General features: G+C 39.2%; 1 protein-coding gene across 8 annotated transcripts in view; it reads right to left on the reverse strand.

Annotated features, from left to right (window-relative positions):
- Nucleotides 1-18,667, reverse strand: part of PJA2 (praja ring finger ubiquitin ligase 2) — a 39,881-nt gene that overhangs the window by 1,651 nt on the left and 19,563 nt on the right. For all 8 annotated transcript variants that reach the window (XM_083576816.1, XM_083576810.1, XM_083576812.1 and 5 more), the window contains 5 exons: nucleotides 15,252-15,437; nucleotides 10,552-10,737; nucleotides 8,644-8,755; nucleotides 620-734; nucleotides 267-388 (listed from right to left, as the gene is read on the reverse strand). In XM_083576816.1, the coding sequence (XP_083432942.1) occupies nucleotides 267-388; nucleotides 620-734; nucleotides 8,644-8,755; nucleotides 10,552-10,737; nucleotides 15,252-15,437 (721 nt within the window). The remainder of the gene's footprint in view (nucleotides 1-266; nucleotides 389-619; nucleotides 735-8,643; nucleotides 8,756-10,551; nucleotides 10,738-15,251; nucleotides 15,438-18,667) is intronic.

Genomic DNA, 18,667 nt, shown 5'->3' on the forward strand with positions numbered 1-18,667 from the left:
TCTAGTCAATGAAGCATTTAAAAAATAATTAACATGGCACTGAACATATTCATGTAAATAGACTGGATAAAACAATGCACTTGTAGTTATACATTTAAATCTAATTTCAAAAAAGAGCATTATTATGACTGTATGTTTGTTTGGCATCTTCACAAAGTACAACTGAAAGCAAGTAGGAAAAAAGCCATGTCCACCGAGTGTAGTCAATGTTTCACAGAAATTGCGAATTTTAAAGGAATTTGTTACATTTCAAAGCAAATACACACCTTTTGCAACCAAAGTGTTATGCAGGGCTTATGAAAGAAGTGATGACATGGAAGTTCTGTTACAATTTCTTCTTTGATATACTCGCTGCAGCAGATAGCACAGCACTGCTCCTGACCTACAGCTTAGGGAAACAAAGTACATATCAGCCCTGCACTTTCAAAACCTAGGAGATCTCAAAGATTAAGGTGGCACAATTAGAAATATAAGCCTTCTAAGCATAAAGCTTTTGAAACTGGCCTCTAGTTCTAATTGCGGGTCAGATACTGCCATGCTAAAGCTTGCAAAAGAAAAAACCCACAGGCCGCCATTATTTTAATCACAATTTGACTGGAGTTGTCTCATTTATGCTTACCATTGTGATCTTCTGTTATAATAATCTGTGGCAGACAGTCTATGCTCTCCTTACTAGCTGGTGGATGGGCCTGCTCAACATCAATTGCGAGGGACTCTAAATGTGCCAGAGCGGTCTAAAAAGATGCATAAGAAGCCATTTCTGTTATGCATAAGACAGATATAATTTATTCCTTTAAAAAAATCCATTTAAAAGGGCTGCATGAAGCTCAACAACTGTAGAAAAGGATGGGTACAAATTGGCATGCTTCTACATTTCCCCTCAGAAATGCTAAATTGATATAATACGTATGAGAGATCTGGTTGTAAATATTAATCTCTGAGAATTAATTAAAGAATAAAATTTACTCCTTAATGAACATGAATCTATATTACTAAAGTGGATGAACCATCTGTCATCTTTTACTTCAGCAGGGGAGAGCGGTCCAAGTTTGATTGCCTTAGTAACAGCATGGCGCTATCATGGATTAGTCTCTCATTTCAACCAATCACAGTTGTTACCAGTTCAATTTTCAGTTACAACAGTGGTTTGCATAGTTTAATGCTGCTATGGAGCAGGTTATTAAGTCATGCTTATAAAACATACACTTCCCTCTTTGTGCCTTGCCCTAGGCAGCTACAGCTTCCTTTGCCACAACTTTGCTATGCTGTCCTTCTCCCCAAAACTGACTGTCCATGGTGCTCAGGGGGGAAGCAGCGGTTACATGCAGTATAATCTCTTAGGAAAATGGAAACCAGATGCCATGTGCTGGTTTGTACATACAGAATGAGCTGCAGATAGGTGATCAGGTGGTTCGATTGGGCTGCAGAATTAGGAACTTGCCTGTGGCGCCATATACTTTGAAGATGCCTTTGTTCAATATTACATCAAGATATTGTCTAAAAATTGAGAAACTCACCCACACAAGGGCTATTATTATTAAAACAAGATTTCGTATGTAAACTTCATTGGGTATGTGGCCAAGATAACCAAAACCCCTTTCCGTAACCACAAGAATGCAGTACATTTTTGCTCTGGGGTCTAACTGCTTAGACTACATCCATATTTCCAATTAAGTTCTGATTGATTATGCATGGAAGTTTTGGTGAACAGATGCCAAATTTCACCTTCAACACTGCATCACAGCGCTTAGTGAAAAGGTCCATAAATTTACATTACTTCCCCAGAAAAATACCAGAATGGCATTATTATTCATCATTTACAAAGAACTTTGCAGTTCTTCAATAAAAAATACATCATAGGAATATCTAAATCTATGTATTCTTTTAATACATTAATATTTATTCCATTAGACTACTTGCTGTTGTTTTAACTTAATATATTTTAAAAGGGAAACTGTTAGAAAGTCTGAGAGAAAATATGTTCACTTACTCAGGAAATCAAAACAAATAGTACTTTGAATTTATATTGTGCATTTTGAGTGCTCAAAATGTTCCACATACATGTCTTCTGCACGCCCCACAACAGCTATGTAGGGTAGGCCAAGCTCTTTATATTGTAGATATGGGGCTGAGAGGATAGTGAGTTGCCCACAGCTTCTTAGTGAGTTAAAGGCTAACCAAACAAGCTTTTGGAGCCAACACCACTAGTATTATGTTAAGCATACAACTCTAATATTCAGATTTGTGCCAAACATGGTTTGGTCATTTGTTCTCAGGAAGAGTAACAACTGCAGCAATGGACCTATGTTGTGCTTTCATAAACCTGTTGGCCACTTAAGGTAAGCTGTACTAAAAACTGCTTGATACAGGTTTTAAGAAGCTTTAAACACTTCTCTTGATGAAAATTTTCCGCAAAACACATTTGCAACCACATTCATTTGTGCATCTGCCTTTTTGCTTTTGGGTGTTTCTATGGCTGTTATTGATCTCTCCCCCCCCCCTTTTGCATTATTGAATGGGTATCACCGAGTTTGGTGCACAAGTGTCGTGAATCACAAGTGTTTCTGAAACCTAGGGCAGCTGACAATTGTGTCCTAGAAGATAACAAGTAATTGAGACAAATTCTGCTGTTGTAGCAAAACTACTATTCTGCTTGTAGTTGTGCAAATATCTGATAGAACTTCATACCATTAATCCACCAGGCAATACAAATATTTCTCAGTAACATCATTCTCTACCTACTTTTCTTACTATTAATTATTATTATTAGCAGCTGCCTCTGCTTGTAGCAGAGTTCTGAATTTTCAAAATTGAAAAGGTTGTCAAAATATGAGAAAATTATGAACTATTCTAATTTAACCTTAGAGAAGAGCCTGTCTGTTATATTTCCTCTGATTTCATGTTTATCTTTCCTAACTCCAACTTCCCTGCACAAAATTCCACTGTTTTCAAAGAAGGCGCAAAACATGTAATGAGATGTTGTGACCTTCCACCTTGACCTACAGGGGATGTTCTCCCCCAGCCTTTCCACTAGCAAGCCAACACAGAAAGATTATTCATAATGAGAATAATGTATTGCAAACAGTAAAAAATGCAGATCCAGCTGCTTGGAGATGCCACACTTATTAACAAACCTAGAATGATGGGAAACATAACACACAAACAAATCTAAAAGATTAAGTTTAACTACATAAGCATGATGACAAAGTTACTTCAATGATTTGGAAGATTAATCTTCTAAACATCTAAAAGAGTTAAAGAATGAAGGAAATAATCTTTGCAGTAAGGCTGCCATCTTAAAGAAGGAATAAAACAATTCAATGTTAAGTTATAATAAACATTTGCTTACTTTTCTCTTTATAACTGCTTTGCAACACAATTTCAGTATTTAGTTTAAGTCAGTGGTTCCCTACTTTTTCCCCTATGGACCACTTGAAAATTGCTGAAGTTCTTGACAGACCACTTAAATCATTTTCCTGTCCATTGTAGCAACCGTAATTCCACAGAATTCAAATCATAATGCAATAAAATGAAATGAAATGAAATGAATGAATAAATGCACAATTCAAATCAATACAAATATTCAGTGTGATGGATGTGACGTCTCCCATCTTCAACCACAAATTCATATATTTGCCACAGACTATCTGAATGAAGTTTGTGATCTCCTGGTATAGGACATGCATCACACACTTTCAACATAAAACACATCAGCAGGGCACCAGAACTATATTTAACTTAGATAAAAGTTCTGTTGATGAGGGTAGAATACACCCAATACCAGAAGTATTCAAAAGTATTCAAAGAAGCTAAATAAATATAAGTAAATAAATAAATCCACAGCCAAAACTGCCACAAAATGACAAGTACCAATTATGGTATGGCATCAACATTTTACATTGTGCCTTTTCCAGGAAATTAGACTACCTGCGACTCCAAATCTTACATGCAAAGGCTCTTGTGCACTGTAATGTTCTTGGAAAGGTCACTGAATCTTACAGGAAGGCAATGACTCACTGAATCAGAAGAAAATAGAAAATAAAAATGCTGGCGCTCTGCCATATTAAGTACATCATCTACATAGATGGAATGGAGGCAATCAGAAATTACAAGTACCTGTGGACACTGGTAAGTCATTTATATGAACATGCTTGTTATTTGAATAGATTCACATTCCCCCACCCCGCACCTTGGATAAAAAGCCCGCAGGAGCCGCGCATCCTTTAAAGAGCGTGCCGCTCTTGGGGGCTTTTCCCCGAGGAGGGAGAAGGGACTGACTGGCAGCGTCAGTCCCTTCTCCCTCCTTGTAGAAAACCCTGCAGGAGCTGCGCGCTCCTTAAAGGGTGCGCGGCATCTGTGGGCTTTGGCGGGAGGTGGGGAATACTCCCAGAGCTTGTCGGGGCTGACGGGGGAAGCCCGGGCTTTCCCCTCCAGCAAGCTCTGGGAGAAGCGGACAGGCTGTGTGCAGCCTGTCCGCTTCTCTTTGGGGCTGGAGGGGGAAACTCGGGCTTCCTCCGCCAGCCCCGACAAGCTCCTGAGCAGCTCTGGGGTAGCCGCGCGAAGCCTCCGCAGGGCAGCGGGATGAAGGCTCCCCGCTGCCCTGCGGAGGCTTCGCGGGCTACCCCAGAAGCCAGAACAGCTAGAGAGAGTGCTGCGCAGCGCTCCCTCTAGCTGTTTTAGCTTCTGCCTTAGGGGCGCAAAGCCTCCGCAGGGCAGCAGGGAGCCTTCATCCCGCTGCCCTGCGGAGGCTTCACGCGGCTATCCCTGGCTTTTCCCCGTCAGTGATGGGCTGCCCTTCTCCCTCCTCGGGAAAAAGCCCCCAAGAGCCACACACACACTCCACACAGCTTGTGAAAGGGAGCGCTGAGCAGAGCCTGGGATGCATACAAGCTCTGCTCAGCACTCCCTTTAAATAATATTTTTTTTCTTGAATCCCCCCTCTAAAAACTAGATGCGCCTTATGGAGCGAAAAATACGGTAGTTTAGTGATGAAGAGGAGTAAAGCATTTTTAAAAAACGTGTACCCCAAACTAAAGTAGCTAAGGAGTGAAATTGCAAAAAATTTCAGTTCCTATGTAAACTAATGGCTGTTTCTGGTGCAGTTATTTTAGCTATAATGTTAAATTCTTACACAGCTCTTCTCTGATAAAGAAATACTAAGCATGTTATTTAAATGCAGCACATAGAAAAGGAATCTTTGTTTAAAGGTGTTGAAATAAATATATTGACAAAGGAATAAAACATTCAACTGAAACAGAGTAGTGTTGACTAGTATATTTTTGCCACTGGAAAACAACTTCTCCAAGCTACTCAAGAGTACAGAGTTTTAAAGGAATCCACCTAAATGTTGATAACACAATGCTCAAAGTCAGTTCTGAATTTCCCTCTTAGAACAAAGTTCAAGAAACTGAACTATCTTCTAAAAAGAGTTGTTAGAATCACAAACTTTTCTCTTTTTATAGGATATGAAATAAGACATTGAAAGAAATACACAGAAGTCTTTGGTAAAAGGACAAATGGCTTGTTTTTAAATCAAATAAAATGGAGAACTCATTTATTAATAAGGAATGACACAACTTATTTTTATACACAATGAAATCCTGTGAGACCAAAGCAAGACAGAACACATGCATATACTACTCACACACATACATAGGCACGCAAACTCTCTTTTTTTCTGTGTAAAAAGTTGCTGACATGTACTTTGAAATGTATAATTTATTCAACTGAAGTTGGGAACGCAACTTTCATTTATGATACTGTAATAACAATTACATATTAAAATATCACTATCGTCTTTTTAAAGAATATTAAGTATATTTATTTAAAACTATTGTTGATTTCTGCGGTCCCTCAACATGTAATAAAGATTGTATGTGTAAACAAAAAAAAGTTTGCCATTATTCTACGAAAGAAAGTATCAAAAATGTCTAAGGAAATGAGTACCAGCATGTGATACCTTAGGGCAACTGCCAGGGTCCACCACAACTGCTGCCAAGTTCTTGCTACCAATGCTACCAATAAGCCTGTCCCAGGTAGCATGCTGGTAGCAACACCAACAAGGGACTTGTCATGCTTCCCTGAGCTTACTGGTGCCCTGATGTTTAGGAAAGCTGGTGTGGTACAGTGGTTAGTATTAGAGACAAAGTTCAAATCCATAAATAAATATTTTCTGTAATCTACGGGTGTGGCTGTCTCTCATCCCTCAACGTAAGTTATGCTTCAAAAAGTTGGTAGAAACTGAAGGTCTTAACTCCAAGAAATTAGTTTTCTCCTAGCCAGTATTATATATAACTGACTGAAGTTCATCCCATTTTACTAAATGGAAAACCTACATCTCGACAGCTTTTCCAATTATGCATTCAGATGTCAAAGTGCTTTCCCCCCCACTTCAGACATTAGCCAGAAAAATGTGTTTTCCGTTTATTCATGAACTCAACAGGGAAAGCACAGAACTATCTAGCATCTTGGGGCAGGAGAAGAAAAGGGGGAAAAAGCAGGGGGGGGAAGGATGTACAGGATAATTTCAGCAGTGACAGGCACAATGATTTATTTATTTGAATATTCAGCAGACCTGAGCCAAAAAGCTCAGGACTGGTCCATATGCAACCTTGATGCTCTTTGCTCTGCCCTCTACCATTTCATTTCTCCAGTAGTTGACCACATGTCCAAATTCTGAATCTACATTTTTGAAAACCTCAATCTGCATTATTCATTTAGACCACTAAACACTGCTATTTTAATAACGCAACAACATACAACTCAGGCAATTCCTAATTTAATTTTACTGAGAGAATCCAAAAGGCAACTGACAAAAATGTCAATAAAGTGGCATTAATAGCAGAGCATGCAGACCTAATTGCAGGAAATCCAGGAAACATGTGACTATATTACAGATTAGTATTATATGCATTACAATTGTATGTATTATATGCTCCCTATGCTGTTCAAGGGGTTGTGACAGAATTCTCTAGTTCAAACATATCCAAAATACTTTCCCTGGCTATAATGGAAAAGATCCAAGAAACTATCAGGTTCACAATTGTTACAACAGGTGGCTGAAATATTGTTAGCCCAAATAAATAGAACTGGGTTTAGTTTTGGGAGGAGGACTTTTCAACCTTCCTTGTTCACTAAAAAGCAGAGGTTTATCATATTTCTCATTACGTTAAGATTCCAAGTGTTCAATGACCTCCATGATCTCTAAACTTGGATCTAAATTACTTGTGATCATATGGCCTGTTTCGGTACTTATCCCAATAATATGTAGTTATTTCAAAAACTAACTTAGGAAATAGCTGAATTTACCCACATCCGAAAGCCTGAAACTGATCTCCTACATAATACTGAACTTAAATACAGAACAAACTAGAGAAACTGTTATACTGAAGAGCAGGTGCCAAAAATTTGATACCAAGGGCTATCTCTGTATACTCTGATAATACTTTGGTAATATTAAAGGATGAGCCACACTACTTTATCTACACTCCACCCCAAGGCCACCAACCCTTCCCCTTCCCCTACAACAGGTGAGGCAGGGACCTTGTGACATGATGCTGACCTCCAGAGGTGTCCCGAATGCTTGCAAAGCACAATGCAACTGCATGGAAATCTTTCACCTTCCTTTCCAGCTCCTAAATCAGGGAGAGCCCTTGCCCTTCTCTATGCTCTATAGAAGAACTACACCTCTTTCCAAAGTAGCAATAACAAACAGCTTGGACCAGCTTGGCTTTAAAAACATACAAACAAACAAAAACTTGACTTAAAGCAGAAACCAATGAGTGGTTTGGATCAGATGTCACAGTACTGCTGAACCTGGGGGAGGTGGCCAGTCCCTTAAATGGGAGACTAATGGCAGCCATGTGTAAGATGCTATACAATATATATTTTTTTTTTAAAAAAAAAAACCTTGGCTGGATCTAGACACGTCAAAGAAGTGATTCAGTTAAACACATCGTAAACTCATACAGGGAAATCCAGTAGGGAAAGACAGGACTCCACGGCACCATCTGGTGCCAAAGTGTTATATCGCATATACAACACATATAAAACGCTTTTTCTTTACCAACCTAGCTGAGTCCCTTGACTTAAACCAGGGGGAGTATATAAACACATTCCCATGCTACAAGGATGAATGAACAAAAGTGAAATAACTGAGACATCCATCCAGCAACATATACATTATAAATAGAAATATTGCCAATGTTTTAACATTGCATTTAAGACAATGCAGTACGCTCAATGCTCATATAGCACACGTTGAACAGCAAAATCCTGTTTTAATCAGAGCAAAATCGAAGGGCAGAATAAAGCTTATGCAGTTATCTTTATACTCCCTTTCCTCAATTCCTTACACCATTTGCAGCCCACCTCCTGAGGGCTGAGCCTTTTTGCCCCCCCCCCATTTTTGGGGGGTAGGGGCTGGGCCCCTCCAATGTTCAAAAAACTATGTTCGGCCGCCACTGTGCCTAGGAATACCAATTGCTTGGAGTCACTGTGGGGACAGTGCTACTGCACTCAGGTGCTTCTTGTGGGCTTCCTCACAGATGCGATAAATATGAAAAAGCCTAATCCACAGTGGATGTTCGCGCTAATACAAATGTAGCTGAGCTAAAATGAAAACTTAGAAAAGTATTGAATTACCTCCATGGCCTGTGCCAGTCGTTCTTCCAGGGCCATATATGTAAGGAACTGGGGATCCACATACGAAATGGCTTGAGCAACACCCAAGCCATCACCAAATTCATCAAGCAGCCTAGGGGAAAAGCAGGATTTATGTTCTCAATTGCAATTAGATACCATATTCCCCCCCCCCCCGCCCCTCAAAAAATTAGGCTGTTACAAGGGGCTGCATACATGTGCTTCTCATGTTCCAGAACTTCAGATAGTAAGTTCTCAGTCTAAAAAACGAGCCACACAAAGAAACCTGCTGCTGCTGCTGCCACCGCCAAGATATACAACCATTCAACAGGCTTGGCCTGGTGATCTCAGAAGATGCATGCAACACAAAATCAACCTGATTAGCAGTACTTTCAATACGGTACCTTAATAGCCGAAATTTCTTTTCTTTGAGTCCAAAAGTGTTGGCTCTTTTAGGGTGACTATAGTTCCTCTGGGAGGAATAAGTGAAAATGCAGTCTCCAGGGCTGAGCTTTAAGAGGTTTTTCTTGGATTTTTCTTTTAAGTTGTGCTAATGAACACTTAGGTGGGAACTAGAGCTGAGCAGTCATGCAGAAAGTAAATACAAAAATATCTTTTTTAAAAAAATTAAAAATTGTCCAGTAGCACCTTAGAGACCAACTAAGTTTGTTCTGGGTATAAGCTTTTGTGTGCATAAGCATGCACACTTCAGAGTTGGTCTCTAAGGTGCTACTGGACAACTTTTAATCCCCCCCCCCCGACTGCATCAGACCAACATGACTACCTACCTGAAACAAAAATATCTGCAGCTACAGGATTTTTACTATGGTAATCCGTTAGTGAGTGGCAGACCAAATATTCCCCCTTTTCACAATTGGCCTTGCCAGTAAGTCCCCCATGTATGCCAAGGAAACAGGTGGCATGCGAGGTCAATCCTTAGCAATTGCCCAACATGCTAACAGGCCTTCCTTTTTGACATGGACATACAGTGTATAAGCATGACTTGCCTCATTATATACAGTGGTGCCCCGCAAGACGAATGCCTCGCAAAACGAAAAACGCGCAAGACGAAAGGGTTTTTCGGTTTTTGCGTCGCTTCGCTAGACGATTTTCCCTATGGGCTTGCTTCGCAAGACGAAACGTCTTGCGAGTTCTTGCGAGTTTGTTTCCTTTTTCTTAAAGCTGCTAAGCCGCTAAGCCATTAATAGCCGCTAAGCCGTTAATAGCCGCTAAGCCGCTAATAGCCGTGCTTTGCAAGACGAAAAAACCGCAAGACGAAGAGACTCGCGGAACGGATTAATTTCATCTTGCGAGGCACCACTGTATATCTAAATTTTATTACGGTCTCAGACCAGTTTTACATCCCATACTAAATGAGCATAAAACACAGTAGAATTAAGTTTGGATTAACCCTCCCCAGTGGCGTAGCGTGGGGGGTGCAGGGGGGGCGGGCCGCACCGGGCGCAACATCTGGGGTTAGGGCAAATCCATGGGTTAGGGGGCGCAAATCCACGGGTTAGGGGGCGCAAATCCACGGGTTAGGGGGCGCAAATTACTTGCCTTGCCCCGGGTGCTGACAACCCACGCTACGCCACTGACCCTCCCCTCCCTTCATCATGCAACTCTCCAAACTCCCTCCCTCAACCCCACACATTTTAATTTGCACAGAGGAAGGAGGGAAATCGCAGTGCTAGATAGCAATTGGGGAGCTAGCAGAACCTCTCTCTATGTTGAATTTGATTCAGAGACCCACCAGATGCTGAGACCCAATGTTCATAATACATTTCAGTAGTTAAGTTAACCTGTTACAGCAGCACGGAACGCTTACTATGCCATTTCTCAGTTGATTTTAATGCAGGCAACATGTGAGTGGCGAATGTCTCAAATAAGCATCAGCACATAGTAAAATACCTCCATTCCACGTCTAGATCTTCACTCATACTGGAATCATCTTCCAGATTGTTGTTTCCATCCAACATGAAAAAGCCAGGATGCACAAAATGGCTCACTTGGTCATTTTCCTCATCGCTGCTGCTTTCAATTTCTTCATGATACTGCAACCAAGGAATTTCGCCGTCCTCTAGGGTAGTCTGTTCCCTTTATACAAAAATGAGAAAAGCTATACAAAATGAAAGTAAAACTACATGTAAGCAAGTGTACATAGGGTGCTCTTCATTGGTGAATGCTCATATTATGTCCAGCTGCTAGCAAACAAAACCTGGCAGCCGTTTTCCATAGAAAGCAGCACATCCTATTAAGTAATGATTCAACAGCAATAGCTAAAATACCATTATTTCTATTCTAAAAATTGAGAGGGAGTAAGTATATACATATGAATAATAAAGATCTAATGTCTGCATAAACTGCTCTGGTGATGTGAGCCAAAGTCCTAGCACATTGTGCAGGGAAGATATCACCCTACTACTCTCTTTGTCAAGTCCATTCATGAATCTATAGTTGAATTTTGTATTCTCCTACTGCTATAGCACAACGATGACAATTTAACATGTTTTTAGAAGTTTTTTTTATTAAAAAAATACTTTTAAATGTTTTTACTTCATTTTTAATTGTTTTATTACTTTGGTGGTTGCTGTCCAGGGCTCCCATGGGAGGAAGGGCAGAATATAAATTTACTAAATGAATATTTTTTAAAAAAAACCTTCACTGTGTTTATTGAACGTTCATCCTTGCATAATTATTGACTGATACTGTTTCCCCCATTTTATAAACAGAATACAAGACAAAGGTTTTATTGTAACTGAAAATTAGCGATCTTGCCATCTTCACAAAATGCAAATCATGAAGGTAGGCTGCAATTGGATCATTTGGAAGGCAGATAGTCAGAGAAGTGAGTAGGAAAAGTTAAAGCAGCTGGCTAATAACAAGAGCAGAGGAATTTCTTAATCAGAGCTGTAATTTCTAGCTATATTAAATTTATTTTTCATAAATATTGATAGTAGTCAGAAAATATCCCTTTTGGAATTGAGGCTGGATAGTTCAGCTGGTTAGAGCATGGTGCTGATAATGCCAGGGTTTCAGGTTCAATTCCCGTATGGGACAGCGCATAGCCCTGCATTGCAGGGGGATGGACTAGATGATCCTCAGGGTCCCTTCTACAAATCTATGCTTCTATGAATTGTGGAAGTTGAAACATCCACTAAGAACATTATTATAGTAAAAAGCAAATTATATAGTACAAAAGGAGCAAACCTGCACAAAGTAATGCACTTATGATTAGGGACACTAAACGGGTACATCTTTTTTCACCTTTTCTACTGACCCACTGCACAAGGAATGAGCCTCAAACTCCTGAGAATCTGGCACCGTGTGTTAGAATGAGGAGGCAGACTCAATCAGCACTACACAAGTGGCTACACAACTCTACTACTTGTACTGAGTGACTGTGGAGGGCCTTAGTAGAACTATTACCTGCTCTTTGTAGAGTTCCTGCTCTTGATCCTTCTGTGTGAAAAGACAATGACACATTGTGGGCTTATACAACCCTGCATCTAATAGTGTCCCTTCACTGATGAAAAACTCTTTGATTCAGCACAGGCTTCCATTAGCGAAAAGAGAGGGGAGAGCATTTTCACATATTCTTCCTTCCCTCTGCAGCAACGTGCACACACTCAAGGGACTGTAGGAGAAAGCAGGAGTTTGTGAAAATCACTTTCCTCTCACCTTTTAACACACAGAAGTCTCCACTGAATCAAAAAGTCTTCTGTCAGCAAAGAAATACAATTAGATATAACCCTTTGCTTCCCCATCTGACTTAACACAAAACAAAACAACCCAAGCTGTGTGTGTGTTTCTCTTAGCTTGAAATGTGAAGCTTGAGCAATTCTCTTCTTGACGATAAAAAAGGCTAAATAAAGCAGAGTTTATAAACCTACATGAGACTAATTCTGGCTAAATTAGCTGCAACTGAAATTTATCTTGCTTACTGATCACAGTCTGCTGTCTTTATATAAAGGTCAACAATATCAAATGATTTACAAGACCTTCATATTTCTGTGTGTGAAAATAGGGAGAGGGAATAATTTAAAGTTAGCTGCTATTTAAAAACTGTCAGCACTATGTATTCAAGAACACACATACCTCTTATCTAAATCACTCTGTAAGAGTCACGATTTGTTATATTGTAGTCATGTGACATGAAAAAGGTCATTAGCATGCAAGTAAAACAATTTCCTTTTCACTTGCTTTATTGTGTAGGTGGACAAAATTATGGTCTTAACTATATTTTTCTTTCCATTTACAAAAAAACCAAAAAACCTCAACCCAATGTTTTAGAATGAATCACACGATTCTTCACTACTTATTTGCAACAAGACATTCCTACTGCTCTAGTCCAGTTCCCCAAAAGTGACTGACTTAAGCGGAAAGGTCATTAGAATCCCTGCTAATGAATTCTCAAGCTCTGTGCAACTGGTTGTACACAAGCATGACAAACTGGCACAGCTCTAAGAAAACGTGACAATTTTATCAGAGCAAGAATTCTACATGCTCTTGAATCTAACCAGAAAGGAAATTATCAACCAAAGTATTTAATATATGTTCTGTCTAGCAGAACTGAAGAACTGGAGGGAGTTGGTCTAAGCAGTTTTATTGCAGCAACAAAAGCCCACTTTGAGGTTTTCAAGTATTTTATATAACAAATTTACACCTTTCTCCCAATGTTGGTATTGAATATGTAATGCAGCACCTGCACCTGCAAAAATTACATAATCAATGACGCTTCTCTTAACATAACCTTTCTGCTATGGCCAAACTGTAACCCAGCAAAGTAACAACAATGGAAAAAACCCATTTCACCATATATAATTTTTCTTACAATTTGATATCAGACTTTTTGTTTGAGACTCCCTTTTAATTTCCTCAGTGAAAAATGCAGAAACGTAGGGCAAAAGCTAGTTTTAGTATGATTCATGGTTGTCCTAAAAAGATTTAAATTCCTGAACGGCCCTTTAAACTGTGCTTTCACAATGAAACTACTGAATTAGATAAATTTATCTTACATCCATCATTACTGGCTTTCTTGAGAATAAACAAGTTTAATAAGGTAAGATAACACAGAGATTTTAGTGATACCATACTAAATTAAGAGCAGAATGAGGCCACATTAATGTTTTAGCTGTGGATGTATCGGTGGATATACCAATGTTATTTATTAGCACTATAACTACTCTTATTGCCTGCAGCCCTTATTGCTCTAATCTTACCAGCTCACCTTGCAGCTAGGTGATAAAAATAAATAAATATGCGAGACAAAAAGCTATGTGGTACAGCTTTATTGAGACTGTAACACTTCAGAATGCAGATAGAGGAAATGTATGTTGGAATGGTCCTCTCTGCACCAAAACAGAAACAGCTGGTTTCTCTCTTATGTGATCATTTTCTAAGTGCTCTCTTGCTTACAAAAATTCCGAGTTACTTGTTGTTACCTTGACATTTTTGACAGTTCATAAATTATAAAGCAAGTAAAACGGAGAGAACAGCCACTTCAACAGTGATATATAAAGCTGACTGCATCCTGGAGTAGGCCCTGTACTTGTAAGTTACTGAGGCACAGAGCAAGAACAGTATCTGTAAATGCATAAAAAGGATTTAGCACACAAAGAGAACACTCTGTAACAGTGACATCATTGTGCACCATCACATACCCTTCAACTGGTGTCCAGTAAACTCGGCACATTCCATATAATGATTACATTAGTAACAAACTGCAGCGTTCAAGTCACCATCCATGCACTTGAATAGAACTAAACCAAAGCTGAATTTGCTGCTTTACAATCACACCCCACCAACCCCCAGGAGATGTCACTATCTGGAGTCTGCATTACCCGTAACACTTCAGCTTGACAAAATCATGGAAGATTGGACTGGGCACACTTGGCATGTCTACAAAAATAAACTACGCCGGAGTAAGCAGATGCTTCTTTTCATGGTAAGGGAGAGTCATAGCGTATTGAAGCTATAGATATAGGCAATCCTTGCTTTGCACGGGAGTTATGCTCTAGATGCCCAGGCACATCGGCGGGGCCTGCGTAAAGCGTTCCGCCCCGACCCCGTTCTGCCCTTTTAGAGACATTTTGGTGATATTTTCAGGTCACTTCCGGATTCAGTGCTGTGTACGAACACACATCAAATGCACATAAATTGGTTGTTGCCTGCACACTGTATATCACTTATTCAATATCCTGAAAGGCTGTAGGCTTATTGGTTCTGCTTCTCTATCTCAGCTAAACCTTACCGATCACAAAATAGGATATCAGTGACCCCTAAAGCTGTTGAAAATGCAGAGTATAGCAGAGCTAATGAAGACTCCACAACTTTTTTTGCGGGGGGGGGGGGCAGAATCAGGGAAGAGGAGATTGAAGTCAACATCTACTTGGAAAACCTTACCTGATGTTACATACAGAAACCTATCCAAAATGGGGCTCCCAAAAGCTAATTATATACTTCCTGCTGGAATTATTTCAGCCAATGATCACATATGGAACAGTACATATTCATTAGTTTTCTTTTAACAGCAACTATCACAGTAAAGTGTACATAATACATCAATAATTCTTACTGAGTAGTACACTTCATTCTATAAGACAACATACCCTGCTTGGAAACCAAACTCATTATGTTCCTCTTCCACACCACTGCTGTCACTCTGCAATTCAGGTTCCTGCTCCTCTTTTCCTGGGAGAGTCTCCCAGCTCTCATCGCTGGAGGACTGATCTTTCACTGTCACAGCAAAATAGGAGGGCAGAGATGCAGACCATTCACCATCACTGCATTCAGAGCTGAAATATAAGACATTCCATTTGCATTTACAATGCTGGTCGATTTTTATGTAGAAGTTAACATGCTGACTGTGATCTAGCCAAGCTAAGTATATTTCTGTCGCAAAAACTATAACGAGAGAAATTTAAGCACAAGCTTAACTCTCCCATTGAAATCAGTGAGATTTGATCGTGCTTAAAGTTTGGATGGATTGTGTGCCCATTGTATTTACAGTGGTACCTCGGGTTACAGACGCTTCAGGTTACAGACTTTGCTAACCCAGAAACAGTACCTCAGGTTAAGAACTTTGCTTCAGGATGAGAACAGAAATCGCACAGCGGCAGTGGGAGGGCCCATTAGCTAAAGTGGTACCTCAGGTTAAGAACAGTTTCAGGTTAAGAACGGATGTCCGGAACGAATTAAGTTCTTAACCCGAGGTACCACAGTACTGTTTCTCTATGCATTATGTCAGTACACAATACATTGCCAAAAACAAAATAAAAATAAAAATGCTTATCTTCCTTTTGGAGGACAAACTAAGAGCTGCCAATTCTTTTACTGAGCCTGGTCAACAAAATTTTCCTTTCCAAATCCAAGTGTTTTCAAGCCTCTAAATCATGGACATCTAAAGAGATCTCTGCTAATTGGAAACTGGGGGTTAGTCTCGCTATTTGGAGCTGGTTTAAACAGAAAATGGGAAATAGCTCTTTCAGAACACTTTACATACCATAGCAAAGTAGTAGCAAAGTAGTTCAAGAGCAATCTAAACTGTAACTTGCCTGTATAATTGCATCATTGTACTTCATAATTGTTTGTTGTTGTTATTAAAGCCAATAAAATGCATATTTCAAAAAAATAGAACAAGAAACTGAAGGCATTTCTGCCCTGGCATGCTTTCAGTGTGTAATTGTAAATCTTGCTGTTGCATGATTTAACTGCTTTGATATTGTTGGTTTTGGTTAATTGCTTGTTTGTGCTGTATTTTATTACAGTTTTTTAACCTATTATAAGTAAATAACAATAAATTACCTTTGAGAAATATACACTTGAGATGTTTAATATTTTAGCTCCTGGTCAATTTTCAATAACTGGGAGTGGGAAACATTTGCCAAATAACAAGTCTGATCCATGATTTTCAAACAAAATGAAATCAAACGAACAAAATCTATGTCAGAAAGGGTGGATTCAATGAACAGTACTATATACAGTTTCATCCAAAGCCATGACACATTTGTACAAGTATTGTACAAGTATTGTGGCAATAAAGCTCCATGTGTAATATTTTAGACTACAAATACTACCCGAAGCTGTCAGCTTGGTCTGCTTCTCAGTTAAATAAAATAAATAAATAAGTTTAGATGAAGCTTCTATCTAAAAGCAATTAACCAAAATAGCTGGTTAGAATGTTGCAACAATCGAAGTAGGGGCTACTGAGCTTCCCATTACTTATTCCCAGCATAGAAATGTATTTTAATAGCTGTAAAATGTTTCTAGCATTTCCCACAAAACACTTCATATACTACTTTGCATTTTTCTTAACCAGACCTGATTTCCACATTTAAAAATTCTAAGAAATTAAGCAGTTCTAACCTAATTGGCTGTAGACATATTTAAGACCCAGAACGAAAAGGTATCTTAAGACAATTACGCTGTATTTTTCTGACCAAGTTATGGGACAATGTGCAAATGTGATTTTTCCTCTGCCATATGTTCATGGCTTTGTTGAAAATAATTTAAACTAAGAAGTAATATGCTGCATTTCAATAGGCTTTCCAAGATTGTATGGCATTCAGTTGCTCCAACAGCGCAGAAGTTAAATATGATGAAATACTTCCATCTGTTCTTTATTCCTACTTGCAAAGGAGCACATGCTCATGACATGAGATTAGTTCAATTAAAACAAAATACCCAGAAGAATGAACAACTAGGGAGTTGGTGCCTTGATGGAATGAACTAGTAGATGCTGAACATAATTTTCATTCTCAAAAATACCGAAATGGTTTGGGCACCTCTTATTTTAGGATACAGACCCAAAAGTGTGCATAGTAGCCCCTAAATAGTTTATTGCTTTAACAGTTTTTCAAAACGCACCCTTCTGTATCACCCTTCCAATTATTCCTTTTCTTTTCCCAGTTGTTGAGCAATTTAGAAACAGGCCACCATTGTAAAATTCCAGCACATTTTAATTACATTTAAAATCCAAGTCTTCCTAATTACACTGCGCAACAATACCCAGTTAGCACTGAGGGAATGATTAAAAGTGAAGCTGGAATGCAGCCAAATTAGAGAATCATTATGGATACATCTATTATTTCTTCTTTTACTTGGGCGTTTGAACAAATTAACTTTGTATCACAAAGTAGATTTAACATGGCAGAAACACATTTGCACTTTTAATGAAGAGGTGCGTTTATATAGAGGAGATCTCAGCACATGGAAATTTCATAGCTACTTTTCATTCAGGTCCAAGTTCCATGGAAAATGCCTTAAATATGCTAAAAAATTTAAAGTACTTCCATTCATTAAAACATTCAAAGAAAGGATAATGCAAAGGATATCCTACAGATACAGCTCTGAAACAGTTGTTTTCTTTATTTGAAGGTGCAGAGAGCTTATTAGTTTCAACTATGGGAAATTAAAAATCTACTTAACTATCTAAAATTACTATACCGTGTACAACAACCAAATGAAGGTAGCCAGGCAGCTGAGGAGGTTGGGGAGAAGGCCTGGAGAAATGCATTGATGCAATGGCTCTCTGAACTTTCCTTTTGAAGCTAGTTTCAGTGGCAAGAAGACCTGAAATTAATTAGCCCCCTCACCTTCCAAAGCTAGATTTGGGGTGTGTATCTTTGGGGCTGCATCTTTTTAGGGGGAGGCATGGCCTCCACTAGAAAGTGGGCATTAATGCCACCAATCCTGTGATGTGGAACACTCTTCCAGCAGATTGAGCAAACAACCTCGATTCAGCAGACACCCTCGCTTTTATTTCCAGGCATCTCTTAAAGACCTTTTTATGTAGACAAACCTATGCACCTGCTTAAATTTATGGAAGAGCCAGTCATTTTAATCATTCTCAACTGTTTTTATGGTGTTTTGTTGTATGTGCTGCTGTACAGTGCCATGTTGTATTGTTTGAATTGGCAGTATATACTTTTATTAATAAGAGGTGGGAGTTTGTGCACACAAGGATGAGTACAATGAGAAGGTGTAGAGTCCGACATCTCACCCCACCCATGCTGAAAACATCTTG

The sequence above is a fragment of the Podarcis filfolensis genome (assembly GCF_964270895.1).
Source record: "Podarcis filfolensis genome assembly, chromosome: 11".
Lineage (NCBI taxonomy): Eukaryota > Metazoa > Chordata > Lepidosauria > Squamata > Lacertidae > Podarcis > Podarcis filfolensis.